An 18,365-nucleotide genomic window follows, 5' to 3' on the forward strand; every position below is an offset into this window, starting at 1 on the left:
TAGAATAAAATCTATCAACAAGTTTACAAATATCACCATTATTAAATGACTTGTACCTGTTTCTTAGATCTAAAGCCATGGTCAAAGTAAGTAATTCAACGATATTACCATTGAACCTGCTATTTAATTCTTGCAATTGATAATCAATTGATAATATATTATATACTAATATATCTGTGAACATCCATTCGTTACAATACCTATACCTAGAAAAAAAAACATTATATTTTTTTCCATGGTTTCAAGTTTCAACACATCTAAAAGTTAGCCTATGACTATACATACATGCAATGATCTTAGGAAGGTGGAAGTTGATTTTGCCTGGCTCTAGAATTTACGCAGCCAAAATTAAAAGGCTGAAGAAGGAGGTTGGTGATGGATGGAACACGAAAAGGAGCGAGAGGATGATCCGATGTTCTCAAGGAAAAATATGGGTAAGAGTATGGGAAAAAGCATGGAGAATTGAAGGAAAAAACATGTACAACACGGTAGTTTCATCATCATATTTTTTTACATATATTATAAAAAAAAAATCCCAAATTTTAGAGGAGGTAGGGGCCTACCCTAGCCCCCCTACTGGGTCTGCCCCTGGTGGTAAGATAATTATTTGGAAAGTGGAATAATGATTAAAGTCTTTTTTCGGACGAAAAGCGCAGATATCGGTTCTGCTTCGTGGTATAAATGCGTACCGGTGAAGTATTACGAAAAATTATAATAAAGATATAAATATTCCTAGAAAAATATCTCGGTATGGAATATCAAGTTTGGAGTAAGAATAATTTGGATGGTAGAAATAATATCGACTACGTATAAAACGCGTACCGACAAGGTGCTGCGTAAATTATAATAAAAATATGATAATTCCTAGAAAAATGGCTAGGTTCAAAATATAAAATTTGGTAGTAAAATGATTAAGGGAGCTATTAGAACTAATACTGACGGATTAAGTTAAGTGCACCTATAAATATGATGGCACATTAACCTAGGTCAGATTACTACACATTCCTATATGATACTCAGCTGCTGCCTTATGTTCCTCACCTTGTCACCCCTTCCTCTTCATGAGAACCCCAAGTGATCATCTTTTTCCAACTTTTCTCGCCAAATCACCATAGATGTTTGTGAGCAAGCTTAGGGAGGTGGAAAGGCACCTCATTTATGAGTTGTAGCCACTGTGTGGAGTGAGTTGAGGGCTAACTTCTTTGGTTAGTGGAGTGGGAGCCATTTCCTTGGTACTTGAAGCTTCAAGAAGTTATTTTTGGAGAAAAAGAATCAAGCTTGTAGGACATTTTCGTGGCCTTGTGTAGCATAACTATAGGCTAGTGTATAGTGCTCCAAGATCATCCTTTTTCTCTATTTTGAGAACTTGGTATATATTCCCAAACTTTGCTTATGAATTTCTATGTTAAAGATTAAGTCTTGACATGTAAAATGATATGATTAAGTAACTAGCATGAACACTGGTCTAATTGTGTCTAAAAATACATGCTTGAACGTTTAGAAGTATTAAAAATGAAGTCTTGGAAGGATATCTTCGCAAAATGCAGAACTGCATTCTTTCACGAAATATCGGATATGATATACGGATATGGATATCCGGATATGGGGATTGTGATATCCGGATATGGATATCCGGATATGGGGATTGTGATATCTGGATATGGATATCTGAATATGATATATGAATATGTCCCCGTGAAATATCCGGATATTCTGAGAATTTCGTGTTGTGAGCTGTTCTGTCCAAACAGAAGCATGGACTGGGTTTCTAGACCCTTAATTGGCTAATATGAACCTCTGTAATAAGTTAAATAAGTCAGAACCACTTCGATTGAAGGCTTATGGCTTTGAGGGAAGCTTAATGTCATTAAACAAAAAGGGAAAACATTGTCTAAATGTAATGAACTTCGAGATTATGAATATTGATAATGTTTTTGGTATAAACAGATTGTGATTGTGCTGTTTGGCGACCGTGGACTTGTGTGCACTCTTAGTTGGGACTGTTAGCTTGACAGGTAAGCATTTGTGTCCTCGGTTTTGCCCATTATTGATTCCACCATACCTCATGGAAGGATGGTTTGTATGCATGTTGTATTTTTTTGAAATTATGTGAAGAATATTTAATATGTTATTGAGATGTTTATGAGTGCAAATGTCATATGCTATAAACGTTGGGTGTTCCACCTAGACGATAATCCCTGAGTATGTTGCAACATACAAAATGGTAACTCTGTGGGTGAGGTACAAGCGAGGAGCTTGGTATTGTAGTTGTAGACATATGTAATCCCTACCTTTTATTCTCTGGCCAGTAGGATGCATACACACATGACATAAACATATGCTGAATTGCGTGGATATTTAACGTTATGCCGTTATTATGCTTTTGAACTTATATTGCACATGTAAGTGAGCTTGGGGTGGAGAGATCCTTGAGGACCCCTTGTCTTACTGAGATTTCTTTTTAGAGATTTCACCTCGTGTCGAGCACATTTTCATGTACGGGTACCTCTGAGGTTGAGATCTCTGGTGGCAAAAGGCCGGAGTTGAGCTAATGTATGCATGCCTAGATGTTATTGCATTTGAATTTATATCAGCCTTGTTATTTCTATATGGCTATTATATTCGAGACTTGCTTTGATGTTTTATTTGGTGAGCATGGGGTTATCCATGCCACAAGTTTATAAGTTACATTTATTCCAGACTTGAGTTGTATATTGTATCATGATATTGTCCGGTCTACGTGTAGTAGTTTCGTGACTTGATACATATTTATGTGATGAGGTTATTCAATGTAATTTCTATTGCAATTTACATATAAACGTTATTTTGAAAAAGAATAAGTAAATCACTTGGTTAATATAATATGTTTCATAATTGAAAAAAGTTAGCTTCCGCATTTATTGAGCTGCACTATTATCATATGTATGTTTAATACATCGGGTGCACACGGGGTGTTACATACTACCGCCAATATAAAAAAAAAATTATAGATCTGTATGTGTAATCACTTTATTTAATGAGTTTAGACTTCAGATATTAACAAAATCAAACTCATTGAATGATATGCCAAGGCATAATTAAATAATAATAATAATATCAAAAAGTTTTACGTTGCTACATACATTAAAATCAAACTCATAATAAAAATAAAAGAAAAATTTGAAATCATTAAAATTTAGAAAAAAGTTCACCAATGCCCTTGTGATTTTGTAAAAAGTAAAAAATCACATGGGCATATGTGATAAAAAAAAACCCTTTTGCAAACTACATGGGCATATGTATAAAAAAATCAGGGTATAAGTGATTCTAGAATAAACCACGGGGGCATTGGAGAACTTTTTCCTAAAATTTAAACTAATTTATCCATTTTATCCTTGTTTTCTCAACATCAAAAGCAATAATCTAGCATATTCCAGAAGAATCATATCCTTCAAGCCTTAAAACTTAAAAGATGAACAAGAAAAGGAAGAAAAATACCAGCAAATTTGAAACAAGATTGCATACACTCACTACTACTTTTATTGTTAATGATAATTATGTTTATTAAAAAAAAAGCAGCTTGGAAGTCTTTTTCCCTCATCTTTATGCTTGGGTTTCACCCAGCATCACGTTTTCTTAATCAATCTATCACTTTAAACATTTTATAGCAATAAAGGCAATAATGAATAGATGCGAAAGTTTTAATTTAACTGTCTAGCTAGTGAGAATCTTATACACGGTTAATATAAAAATATTCTCTTATATGATATAAAAGAGTGGTTAATGGTATTGGAACCTCTTTCTGGAATGATGAATGGTTGTCAATTGGCCCACTAAAATACCATAATATACAGGATATTTCTCTGGAGATCCAAGGTGTGTATATAGCTTTTATGGTTGACACTAATGGAGAATGGAAGTGGCAGGTGTTCAACTATCTATTAAGTCAAGAAGCTCTGAATCTTATTGCTGGTTTCTGTCCCCCTAATCCTGATGAAGGAGATGACAGCGTAATCTGGGACTTATCCCAGGATGGAAGTTTCTCCACGAAATCTGCATTTCACTTGCTTTGTAATGATGAGGACTACAACCAACAGGGTCAGTGGAATTCAGTTTGGGATTGGGATGGGCCTCCTAGAGTGAAAACGTTTCTCTGGCTACTCCTTGGAGAAAATCTTCTAACAAATCTGAGAAGAGTGCAGAGACACATGGCAGGTTCTAGTGTTTGTCCCAGATGTCTTATTGCTCCTGAAAGTTGTCTTCATGTGATGAGGGATTGTAGCTGTTCGAAAAAGGTTTGGAGATCATTTATCAGTGTTGAAAAATGGTATGAATTTACTGCACTTCCTCTACAAACCTAGCTATGTGTCAATCTGGAGCCAAGAAAAAGCATGATGGGAGGAATAAGAGGTAGTATTTTATTTGGTTTAGTATGCTGGTTTATCTAGAAAGAAAGAAATAAGTTTATCTTTGAAGGAGAAATCCCATGTGAGGGAAGTACTACCAGATTGGCTTGTTCTTATCTAGCTAACTTTCTGGATGTTAAAGCCATGTATAGCAAAACTGGGCTACAGGACAAAACTCGAAGAGAGACACTGGTGCAATGGTTACCACCTCCCATTGGTTGGATAAAAATTAATACCGATGGTTCATCCAAGAGAGGTAACATGCAGAGTGGATGTGGTGGAGTCTTAAGAGATGAGGCTGGTCATTGGCTGAGGGGATTTGCTAGGAATCTAGGAGTATGTAGTTCAGTTAAAGTTGAAATTTGGGGAATTTTTCTGGGACTTCAAACGACATGAGATCTTGGTCATAGAAGAGTAATCATTGAAGGAGATTCAAAGGCAGCTCTAGATTTGTTAAGAGAAGGAGTTTTTGTCAACCATCCTTTAGCTGGGCTAATTAATAAGATCATCCAGCTTAGGAGTTGTGATTGGCAGGTGAAATTTACTCATATCTATAGAGAGAAATGGGACAGCTGATTAGCTTGCAAACTTTGTCATTACTTTAGGTTGGGAGACTATTTTCTTTGATCATGCTCCTGAAGGATGTGGTGAAATTTTGGAAAGTGAATATAGAGAAGTAGCCTGGCCTAGAATGGTCAGAGACTAGCAGTTTGTTCATTTTTCAATTCTGTTTGTATTAAAAAAAAAAAGTGGTGAATGACAACGTTGATTTAAGTAGGATTAATAAGAGAATGTGCCACTCAAATTCAAAATAAAGTAGAAAAATGAAAAACCAGAAAATTTCATTCTATGTATATTAATCCCATCAATTGGTTGCAGTTTAATAAAAATTTAATTAAAGATTAATTTCACTAATAAGTTCATAACAATAATGACAGCCGACGACAAAATAAAAATTTTCGCCAAGTGCGGTGGGTAGGATTGCAACGTAAGAGTGAGAATGGGTAAAGGGTACATCGGTGACGAATTTGTCAATTGAATATTTGGATAACTTAAACATAGTAAAGTACAAATTCTTAGAAACATTTCTAATATTTGGTAGGACTAATACCAAAATGTATAATTCCTTAAACATCAATATGAAATTTATGCATTATAAAAAAGCAATACATCTGAATCCGGAACTTTATAAAAATAAAACTGTTTATCTTTTATATATTTATTTATTTATTATCGTGGGCGAGCCCACAGCTTTGTTGTTGTTGAATTGAAAATTTGAAACCCGTTTGGATCAGAACCAAAAATGCTGCATTCTTAACCTTCCATACAGGTTAACTAACCCAACCTTATCTCTGTTTTTTTTTTTTGAAGCTCACCTCCCATTGCTACTCCACTGGCATTTCTACAATCAAATCTCACTTTTGCACCTCTACCCCTACATTTTATATGACTTTCCTCTCCTGACTTATTCAATACCTTCATTTACGAAACTTACCTAAGAATTTTTTAATTTAATTTTCTTTTCTACTAAAAGCATATAATTATACATATACGGAACAAAAAAACTTTTAAATGTCTAAAACTAGTAACTTCCATTTTATTATTTGAGTCTATGTCAAATATTAACTATGAAAATATGATGTTTTAGTTGAGAACGAATTTTTTTATATAAAATTTCCATATGACTTTAACACATAAAAAAGAAAGAGATAAACACTAAAAGATTAAATAAAGTTTTATACATTTCGACAAGATTTCACATTTTTTTTTGGTATATACAAGATGAAAAAAATGTTTGTCATTTTAAATGACATAACACTGCGTCCTTTTAAGAAAGAAACAGACACAGAAAAAAGAATTTTATTTAAATTTTAAATTAAAAAAACCATGCACTTTGTCTATCCCATGATTTCCATTTTTCTGTATCTATCTCTCTCCTAAAATGACATAACTTATGTCATTTAAAATGACAAACACTAAACTCATACAAGATTTCACATATTTAATATCTTTCTTTCTATTTTACTATTCACATTAATATTAACCTATTATATGTAACATCCCACGACTATTAATCGAGGATTGTTATTTACATACTTTAAATTTTAATTCTTCACATATATTATAAAGAAAATTTGAAATGTAGGTCTTACACAAAATGATTTTATTTCATTATGTCAAAGTACAGTCATTAAACAAACATCGGGATTTTGTCACCCTTACCAAATATCATAACCAAAATATAATTATGATATAGTATAGGACTTCATTATTTAATTAAAGCACAAATTTTATTGGATAATATTTATGCCTTCGATACACCATATCTATTTTAGGCTTTTTTTTTTGGTGAAAATCTATTTTAGGCTTTATTCTCTATATATGAAAACACATACATAATGATTTAATAAGATATTTATCCTGATAAAAATAACAGTAGTTATATAGGTTTTCGCATAAGTATAGTATTTCCATAACTTATATGAAAAAAATCCTATACATTTTTATTTGATAATTTTAATATCATATTATTTTAAAATAATCTAACATCACAAACATATAACATTTTCTGTCAAGATATTTTCATAATCATGAATTTGTTTTTAATGTATAAGAACCATGTACCTTGCAAAGGGAATCCCAATCCTTTTTTTTTCTTTTTCTTCTTCCTCTCTCTCCTCTTTCTCTCACTACTTTTTTCTCTCTTCAGGGACCCAAGAGCCGGGAGCTCTACATTTTCTCTCCTTGCAAGAGCAACTTTTACCTTACCTTGTCTAAGGAATGAGTTCATTATCCCAAGAAACTTCATTTCTTAACCACGCATATATTTGGATTACTTTCTATTAGTAATCTCCTAATTTTTTATACAGAAAAACATGTGGATATCTTCAAAAAAAATAAAAAATTATAACATCTCTCAGAAATTAAAATTCATAGCATATCATTACTTGAATTTAATAATTGAAAAATATAAGTTACATGAATTTTCATCGTACAAAATTAATTACCACGCTAATTTGCTTAACATAAAAAAATTAAAAAACATATCATATTAGTATACAAAAATATAAATCAACAATTAAATTTTTGAAGCAATCACTAATTAATGATTCCTTATTGCAAAAATATTATAAATCAACAATCCCTCTTTCCTAATAAATTTTTCTCCAAAATTTCAAAAACCCTTCGCCCTTAGATTTCTCTTAGTTTTGAAGCAATTACTAATAATTCCCCTGCCCTCAATTTTTGAAAAAATATTATCATGCAAATAGTAAATATAATAGTAAGATATTATTTACAAATATTTTCATGAGAATTTCTTGGAGTTTTATTTTTGAAATCAACAAGTACGCAAGGTTTATGTATTATATGTTCTAAGGGTGCCCTAAGCATGATCATTAACAGACAATTAAAAAACACAAAAATAATAGACTTCACATGCAGGTATTTATAACTATATATTTTAGTTTTTCTTATTATGATGATTATTATTATTTAAGAGTTTATATTATATAAAAATCGTTACATAATATATATATATATATATATATATATATATTAATTACTTATTTCTAAGGATAAATTTTTATTTTAACAAAAAAAGATGAGTCTTATGTTTCCAGTTCTTAGAATAAATGTGTGTGAAATAAAATTCGTGAAATGTGCAGTGAAAACATTAAATAAGGAAAGTGTCTAACTGTTATAAATCTCACATTAGTTGTATAGTTAACTAATGTAGAATTTATAAGATTTTGGATACTCAATCTTTGGGCTTTTTGACCCTTATAACCTTTTATTAATAATTAATTACCAAATTGACCCTCATTATAAACTATTTCAAAAATTTAACCTCCCCAACAAACATAACACCGATCTGCCCCTGTTTGACCGTTGACCACTAAGCCTACCCGAGTACACCCCTCCCTACCCGGGTATTTTTTGAAATTTTTTGTCTACCCGGGTAGGGAGGGGTGTACCCGGGTAGAGTTCTTCAATCTGGGAAAATGTTTGAATTATTTACCCGGGTAGGGAGGGGTGTACCCGGGTAAATCTCTGTCAAAAACCCCAAAATGAAATAAAACTCAAGAAACTAAAATGAAATCCCATTGAACTCAAGAGACTGCTACATAGCAACTCCTATAGCACTTGTAAGTTTACTTATATTAACAGTCATCACCAGGAATTCTAACAGAACTCGGAAACTGACACCAGGCCTTGGATGCAAAATGAAGCAGGAGGAGGCAGAATAATGCATGGCCTCTGTCGAATAGGTTCAGAAATTCACACATCCAATGACAAGAAGCGATACCTGTTCAAAAACTGCAACAAACTAGATTAGGAAAAAATTGTATGAGGAACAAGTACAAGAGCAGTAAAGTTGAAAGGTACCATTTTCTCAGAAGCATTCATTCAAAACCAAACTTGCAAAGAAATCAAAAAAAAGTTTAGAACTTTCAACCAACCCAAGATTTGAAAAAACCATAGCAAATGGTAGGTGACAATACCGTGGGAAGATGGGATAAAAAAATTAACATAAGATGAAGATAAGGAGGAGAAACCGATTTTGTAAATTGTATGTCTGTTGGCTGCTGCAGAGATCTAGGAGGGGTTTTGGGGTTTCTGGTGGAGATTTACCCGGGTACACCCCTATGTACCCGGGTAAATAATTCAACTATTTTTCCAGATTGAAGAACTCTACCCGGGTACACCCCTCCCTACCCGGGTAGGCAAAAATTTCAAAAAATACCCGGGTAGGGTGGGGAGTACCCGGGTAGACTTGGTGGTCAACGGTCAAACAGGGGCAGATTGATGTTATGTTTGTTGGGGAGGTTAAATTTTTGAAATAGTTTATAATGAAGGTCAATTTGATAATTAATTATTAATAAAAGGTTATAAAGGTAAAAAAGCCTCAATCTTTGAGTTAGTTTTTGGGATGGTGACCTCAATAATATCTATAACAATTAGTGCTTTTGTTGAGAGTTAAAACCAGAAAGGGCTACCTATAGACTGAATTAAGATGTCATACTCATACCTCCAAAAGGGATATTATATTGAATACAGATAGATAAGTAAAGCCGCCAAAAAAGAAATGACTATCATCGAATGAGTGTCGATAGAGTAAAAACCTTCGTAGAAATCGACCCTTCAAAAAGGTGGCAATGTTACAAATCTCATATTGGTTGTATGCAAAGAATATGGTAACTAAAATTTTAGGCACAACAACTCTTCGAGTTAACAGTAACTTTATGGTAGAGCATAAGGTAACTAAAATTCTTGTTAAAATATTTTTTTCACACATTCAATATTGAAGCACATTTTTTTATTAAGATAAAGTGTAATACATTTAATGTGAAAAAAAGGTGTAATACAATTGGTATTTCACCATGTGTTTGATAATAATTCTGTTCTCGGATATTTATATCTATATGCAAATAGAGAAATGTATTTAATAAATAGTATTTTTAAGAAATAATGTATATTTAATGTTAATAATATATTTATGATATTTATATAATAAATATTGGAAAAATATACTCTAATGTTATATACGAGATAAATTTTCTCCTGCACACACAAATTAGAGGCAAAGCTCAGTCTATGTTTTTTCTCTCTTATCTCTCCTCTGATATGTATGTACATGAGAGAATTTTTCTCTCATGTTATATGAGAGTCTATTTTAATATAAAAAATAAAAAATCACATATTATTATCCAATAAAGGATAAAACAAAAATACAATAATCGTGATATGGGACTTCAGGTATCGTAAACGATATCTCTAACTATAAATCAAATCAAAATTTTCTGCATAGTGCATAATTGAGATAATATTAGTGATGTAGATGCATAACTTACGTAAGTCAATAAGAAAAAAAGTATTCAAATATGTCCATTATTATTATTATTTTGAATAAAAATTTGAAAAAAAAATTTGGGACCGGGTCGGGTAATCGATTTTCATGAAAACCGGCCGGGTCACACCGGTGATCTTATGCATGGTCGGTCCGTTGCTTCAACCAGACCGGTTGTATGATCGATTTACCGGTTCTTTGGTTGACCTGGCCAGCTCGGTATGAGTTTATCAACATTGGTCTGAACAATCGGTTCATTCTCTAGAATAAAAAATAAACTAATTTTATCAAACATTATATCTAACTATTTTTATTCCTCAAACTAAAAAAATATTTTTGAATTAAAAAACAAAATATTTTTGATAACATTATTGTATGGAAAATAATTATCTCATGTTGGATGAGATAATTATCTCATGTAACAAAAACAAAATAGTGAGTTTACTATTTTTATTTTTTAAAAAAAAATAATAGACCCCACTATCTTATCTTTATTGTATGAGATAATTATCTCATGTAACATGAGATAATTAGATCTCTTATTGGATACACCCTAAACCTAAAGAACTTCAATGAGATAGTGTGAAATCGACTCTTCATTGCTTCTCATTTCCTTAACTTCACAGAACTTCGGGCCTTGTGATCTATAAGTATATTAGTTTTACTGAAAAATATTATCTACTTGAAAATAATTTTTTTTTTTAATAAAATTGATGTACAAATAATATATCAAGACGTTGTTGATTGAGAATGTTTAGGTTAAAGTTAAATTATTTTAAAAAATCCCATCACGTTTTCTTAATGTAGCTATTTTGTTTTTCTCTTTTAGATATAAATACAAAAAAAAAAATACAAATGAAGCTTAAAACTAAAATAAAAGAGCAGTTATATGTATAGAAAATGTTGGGGAAAAAAAACAGTACGAAGCAATTATTTTAATCTTAAATCTTCTTAATCAAACCACATTCATCGTACTAAATAGTAGTAGTTCAGTTGACGCATTAGAGTTAAGCAAATGAGGATAAGAATATGTATTCGATCTAATATTATCTTTGAGAGAGTTTTAAAATCTTAAACCTAAATTCGCTCTAAGTCAAAATATTTAAAAAGAAAAAAAAACACCATACTCACCATAGTAATTGCTAATGTTTTTGCGTCATGTATGGGCAAAAAAATTAAAATATTGTATTTAAATAAAATAATTACGCATTTAATGTTGTTTCGTAAAAAATTACACATCTACTGCACAATGTGACGCCAGTTTTGGGCGTCACATGTGACGCCCCATTGGGGCGTCTTACCATGGATAAGACGCCCCAATGGGGCGTCACATGTGACGCCCAAAACTAGCGTCACATGTGTGCTCTATATATTTCCTCACCCCCTCCATTCAATTCACACCTCTTCTCTCACTCTTCATATCTCTCTTCTCCACCAACATTCCTTTATCTTTAATTTAGTATTTGAATTTTAGTTGTAATTCTATTTAAAAATGAGTTCAAATCCTGATTCTGTTCGTGTTGTGTTATATTACAATGGTAGGAAGGTAGAAGGTCGACGAGGTGTCATATTCGAAGGTGAAAAAAGGGTGACACGTATCCAACGCAACACAACCATTGGCGAATTGCATCAGAGAATTCGGCAGAAGTTAAGTCTTCAAGACAACCAATGTATCACTGAGATCACGACAAGGGTATGGCAAGGTGATAAATACATTAGTTTGAAAGTGCTTGACGATGAAGACTTGGAGATGACAATGGAAGAATTTTGCAACCTGTCAAGGACAGATTTTCTAGAGTTGTATGTCGACATCGTTGCAACGGAGAATGCTCCCATACCGGTGAGGTCAGTTTATTTAAATTCTCCCCGTTTTCCAGCTTCTCCTGCCGCTCATGCGTCTCCAGTTGGTATCTTTTCTGAGGGAGATGAAAATGATCCGACTTGGGAAATGCACGACGAAGATGACGATGATGACGATGAAAATATGGCAATGGAAGAACATCTTCTGGCGGAGGATGCTAGTGCTTCAGAAGGAGATGAATCTCGTGAGATGGGTGCGTCTGAAATTCCAATATTCCATCAACCAGTCGTCGCGCAAATGCCGCAGTTGAATGATGTTGCGTCTGCTCCGTTTGGTATTCCACAAGAAGGTAATTGTTCCCATTTGTATACTGCGTGAATAAATAACTGATTTAATGTTGCCTGAATTAGTAGTAAGTTCGTATTAAAAAATTATAATGGGTGAATTGCAGGTGACACAGATGTTATTCCTTTTTGGGAAGGAATTCCGCATTATTCTTACATTGATTGGAGTTATCAGAGCGAACAAGAATCATGTACTGATGGTTCGGTGTCTGGATCGGCTTCAATACAAGGTCTGTGGCAACTGGGTGACATGTTATTTGTCAATCAAGAATTTGCGACAAAAAAAGATGTCCAAATGGCACTTAAGCACAACCTTATTAGGGAGCATCAAGAAGCCATTGTAATTGAGAGCACGCCTGCAAAGTTGTCCATGAAATGTTGTGCGTACGATCAAGGTTGTCCGTGGCGCGTAAGGGCGATCAAACCGGTGTTTCGTGAAAATTGGAAAATAACGAGATGGGGTGGAAAACACGAATGTGTGAATGAGCACATTTCCCAGGGTCATAGACAGCTTGATGCAGACGTTATTGCAGATCTCGTGATAGGTACCTTTTTGTATTTTAAATGTGTGATTGACCACAAATGTGTAATTAAATTCGTTCGATGTTATCGAGGCACTGATATCCTCTTCAATGCAGGGATGATAAAGTCTGAACCATCTGTGTCAATCTCTTTGGTGCAAGAAAGGATAACTGCTAAATATGGCTTTCAAGTTTCGTACAGAAAGGCGTGGTATGCGAAGCAGAAAGCGATGGCAATTCTGTACGGTGATTGAGAGGAATCGTATGCTTTTTTACCAAGGTGGTGCGAATAATAATATTACTATATCATTACAACATTCATAGCATGACACAAAATTTCTAAGTGACTATCCTAATGTTCCAAGTCTCTAATATACAATCAATCCTAACATGTATTACTAACTAGCACTGTAATTTAAATGTATACATATGAGGTATTATGACCTTACCTACGTTGGCAGAGCTTCGCTACGAACCGCGGTTAGAGAGAGGTTGGAGAGGTAAATGAGTAAGGAGTGAAAAAAAGAAAGTGGGGTATATATAGGTTGCACTTGAGACGCCCTCTTTGGGCGTCACATGTGACGCCCAAAGAAGGCGTCTCATTGTGCAACAGATATGTAATTTTTAACAAAACAGCATTAAATGCATAATTATTTTAATTAATTACATTATTTTAATTTTTTTGCCATCATGTATGGCCAAAGATAAGATATGCAAAGTAAGGGTCACCAACGAAAATACAAAGAAGTTAAAACCCCAATCACAAAATAACCAAAATATCACCATCTTCCACCAATTTTTTCCATTCATTCAAAATTCCTATATATACATAGTTAGAGTGAAACAATGTTTGCCAAACCAGATGGTCGATAGCTTTTACATTCTCTCTCTATGTTACGCTTCTTTCTCTAAAATGGCGGCATATTCTAGAAAATCAAGCGGACCAGTTCTACGATCACTCTCGCCGGCCGGCAGATTTTGCAATTCCCGACCACCGCCGGCATCCTATTCTTCCACCGCCTTTGCATCCTCAACTTCAAGCTTCTCGTCTCGCTCAGCCACTTTCTTCCACCGCTCCATCTCCCCCACACGTGTCAATCTCTGCGGTTCGTCCGGTTCGGTTCACTCTGTCCGGTTCTCCCTCGACCGTTCTATTTCCTCTAACCGTTCCATCTCCGTCGCCAACGCCGGCACCGGCACCGGCACCGGCGAGGCGGTCAAACGTCGGAGCCACCAACAGAAGCGAACCTGCATGTGCTCGCCCTCAACACACCCTGGCTCCTTCCGCTGCAGCCTCCACAAGAGCTGCGGCTCTCGATCGCCGCCGTCGTATTCGCCGCACCGCCTCAACGCTCGGAGGTCGGCGATGACGAACTCGCTCGTGAGAATCCGCGGCGTCGAGGGCGATCTCGTGAAGAGAGCCTTATCGGTGCTGATCCGGCCATCGTCGCACCAGCAGCGGCGGCGCGGCGACTTCTGTCCGCGACCGAGCAGGCTCTCCGTCATGTCATAGCGGAAGAAGATTCGTGAACGAGTAGCTCCGGCCGCCGCGGATGGCTGCGAACTCGGTGGAAACAAATTAAGATCTGGCGACTTCGCCGGCGATTCGGAACGGACTAGTTTTTTTGTTACTCCGAGAACCGAAATCCTATCGAAGATGGTGGATGTGGACTTTCGACATGCTTCGTTTCGTTCTTGTGTGTGTATATAATATAGAATAGAATGCAAGCGAAAAAGTGGCTGCCATTGATGGCGATGATTGAAGCTTTTGCACCTAATTTCACGAAAAAAATAATAATTAAAAATCAAAAATATACTAGTACGCACTTCAAAATTGAAGTAAAACTTCAATTCGAAATTTGAACTTGATTCATCCAAGATTTTTCGTTACGTCGTCCAATTTCTTTTCTATCTCAATTTCTCTGTTTCTCTGTTTTGTTTCTTTCTCGCCGGCGTTCGTTCCGTCAACATTCCGTTATGTCTTGCCGTCTGGGTTTCTGTACTCCCGTGCATTTTCTTCTTCTTCTTCTTCCTCTTGTATTTGTTTTCTTGCGTGAGATACGTATCTCGACCGTCCTGTATTTGTACTTTTCTTTGAGTTCTTTTTTTCGTCAAACAAAACTAATTAATAACTTTACAATGACCAGCTATACTTGAAAAAACTATTTTTGACATGTTAAAATAACTTTTTATAACAGAAAAAACTTGCATAATTTTTCTGTCTCTCTCTCTTTTTTTTTTTTAACATCTCTATTAACAATGTATTCAAAATAATATTGGGAAGAAAAAGTTATTTATCAATAGTATTCATTATTAAAAAATAGGGAATATGGTTTTTGCTTTTAAAACAGATAAATTTGTTTGTCACATAGACATAAAACTGAGCCTATGGTGAAAGGAGCCCATTGCGGAGAGGATAAGCGGATAAGCTTGATGAGCTTTCAAAAGAGTGTGAGTGTGTGGGTGGGGTGGGGTGCCTTTCTATTATGGATTCATGTCATTTTTGAAATGTCGACACTGTCAATGAATGGTGCTGATCTTAACTTCCTGGTGCCACTATGTCAAGCATATCATTTTGAATTCAAACTTATCTATAACATCAATTATAACGAAGATGTGTCATGTACGTAAAACTAAGAAGAGAAATGAGAAACATCCTGATATACCTCAGAGAGATAGTAATGTACAATGGTTTAATGGACTTGTTGATTGGGCGTGTGAGAATTATATTTTATATTTAGTGAGAATTAAGTGTATAATTTAATTTAAAACATATTGAAGGGCTAAATGATAATTTGGTATATATGCCAAATGAAGGGGTTGTGGAATAGCATGCTGCTGGAGTCGTGATAAAAAGGCAATAACCCTCAAATAATTATTACTTTTATCATGAAAGGGCATGAAAGCGAAAATATTTTCAGTGGTACTGAGTACACGTATTTTATCAAATATGACAAAAAATAATTAATTTATACTAATCTTACCATTATTATTTCCCCTCATATTTATCTTTTTGGTAAGAAAGTACCTACTCCAAAATGTGCTCCAATACCTTCGTCTTTAATTTATGAGAAACAAATTAAGTGGATCCATATTATTTGGTCATTCAAATTTTGATGTTCCAACGCACCAGTACTTGATGTTTACTTAGGTAGTAGAAAGGTCCACCAATTAGCTCACATAAAGATATGTTCCAACCCAACAAGCACTAGTTATCAACTAAAGTAACAAAGAGATCAATTATAATTAAAAAAAAAAAAAAAGATCAATTATGATATTCAAGTTCAGCTAATTGCTCTGAACTAGGAAATCACAACTATAATGATCGTAGGTTCCGCTTCAGAGCTTGATTTCTTTGACATCAAACTAATCTAATGTATGCTTTGGCTGTATTTAACGCTAGTTATGTAAATTCTATGATTCTATCTAATAAACTATTGCTCTCGTACAATTAGAGATAAGCATAAGAGAATTGGAGTTACGCGTCAAAGCAGTTAGCGATCATATGGATGAGTTGGCAGTGACCATAAAGGAAGCCACTATTTTGTCCCTAGAGGAGCAACTTGTTTTGGGGACCATGGTTTTGTAGATTCTATCAGATGCATTCTCTTACTAAAACAAAAACATAAAGTTGGTGGATATATAATTGGGTATTGTTTCACAATATTCATGTTTAACTTTGTGGACTTTTTCTTGGAACAGTTTTTTTTTCTTTGTTATTATTAATGTTTTTAGTACCAAATTATAAAATTTGAGATTCAATAGACCAAAAGATATTCTATGTCATTGGGAGGGGATGATCCATGCCACCACTAATTAAAATATCTTTTATTATTATGTCTTGAGAATCATGGATGATACAATACATCGCTTTCTCTATTTTCTTTGACTGAAATTAGTGGTGGAGTAAACATGTTCACATATGGAGTATATAAAATTCATTTAAAAATGTTGAATAATATTTTTTATTATAAGTAATTATTTAATAGTACTTTAAATAATTTAATTATATAATCATTAAAAGATGATTTAAAATGCATTATGTTTTAATTTAATGATACTTACTATTGTCATATAATATTAAAAATATCATTATGTCTTGTTTAAAAAATAAATAACAAAAAAACTTGAATAGAGAAAACATAGAATAAATAAAAACAAGTTTAATTTATAAAATACTTTAGGGAAATTAAGTAAATAAAAATCAAAAGTATATATAAAAGAGTGTGAAAAAAAATAAATGCTAATAGCTCCATCCAATGAAGCAAGTTAATACAAAATTAACAAAAATTGTATAGTAAATAATTACATAAATTTATATAATTTTTTTTTATATATTTTACATTTAAAAAGATGGCAAGAATCTCTTATGTAATTGTCTCCTAAAACACAAACATATTAATATTTGTAAAGAAAGAGTTCATGAATAGTGCGCAAGTACATAAAATATATATATATTTTTTTTGTGTGTGGGGTACATAAGCACACAAAATCTTAGGATACGTTTAATTTTATAAAAATTAAGGAATATCACGTTACAAGAAGGACAAAAACCAGCTCAAGAAACGTATAAATAAAATAAGTAATACATCTATTTGTATGTTATTAATTGTTTGATAACCAATAGTCCATTTCCATTACGCATGATTAAAAATCTCGTACAATCCACTATTTGATATACTTACTACGGGATAGAATAATGTAACAAATACCCACCCAAAAAAAAAGAAAAGAATAATATAACAATTTATTGAAATATTCCCTATATTTAAGTCTTAAGATACGCTTTGAAATTTAAAAGAGCTGATTTTATTAAGATTTCCTTTTTTAATATTGTGAACAATTATTACTAGTTTAGTAGATAATAAAAAATTAAATTTTTTTTTCTAATATTTAGATTATTTCATATATCGATTAAAGTATTATATTTTAATTAAATTTTTCTTTTTTTCATAACAAATTGAATAAGCAAAAAATTTGAAGATAAAATTATCTTTAACAACCATAAAATGATATTGTTTTGGGATTTAAAAAAAATACATATTTTAAAAAAAATTACTTTCTTCTTATATTATGAATTTCACTATAGTATCCTGCATATTTTTTTTCATGAGGTAGGATATTCTAATTATCAAATATTTTTACTACTAATCCACTATCACTCTAATATAATTATGTACTCTGAGAAGTATATTAAAATTTATTTTTTCTTTCTATTCAGAAATTCTTCAGAGATTATTTGCTGAAAGTGAGATCCAACAATGATTAGAATGATAATAGATTAATAGTAGAAATATTTGGTAGTAAACATATTCTATCTTTCTTTCTATAACCCAAAATGACATTTGTAGAAAATCAGAAAAATATTAATCCCATTAAATAAACTGTAATAAGAACGAAAAGGCGTGCTTAGTTTGAGTTCTAACCATTGTTGTCAAAAACTAGTGTAAAAACGTAAAAAGT

General features: G+C 33.0%; 1 protein-coding gene across 1 annotated transcript; it reads left to right on the top strand.

Moving 5' to 3' along the window:
* The first annotated feature begins 13,770 nt into the window (after window positions 1-13,770).
* On the top strand, window positions 13,771-15,002 carry LOC133308233 (uncharacterized). Its single transcript, XM_061508840.1, has one exon. It carries the CDS (start codon window positions 13,816-13,818, stop codon window positions 14,413-14,415), a length of 600 nt encoding a protein of 199 aa, XP_061364824.1. The 5' UTR covers window positions 13,771-13,815; the 3' UTR covers window positions 14,416-15,002.
* Window positions 15,003-18,365: the final 3,363 nt, after the last annotated feature.

Source organism: Gastrolobium bilobum, unplaced genomic scaffold, assembly GCF_033153095.1.
Source record: "Gastrolobium bilobum isolate Gb01-03AN ecotype WA unplaced genomic scaffold, APGP_CSIRO_Gbil_v1 utg6770, whole genome shotgun sequence".
NCBI lineage: Eukaryota > Viridiplantae > Streptophyta > Magnoliopsida > Fabales > Fabaceae > Gastrolobium > Gastrolobium bilobum.

Excerpts from the sequence above, each read along its gene's own strand:
- LOC133308233 (XM_061508840.1), top strand. The coding sequence starts at position 13,816 with ATGGCGGCATATTCTAGAAAATCAAGCGGACCAGTTCTACGATCACTC.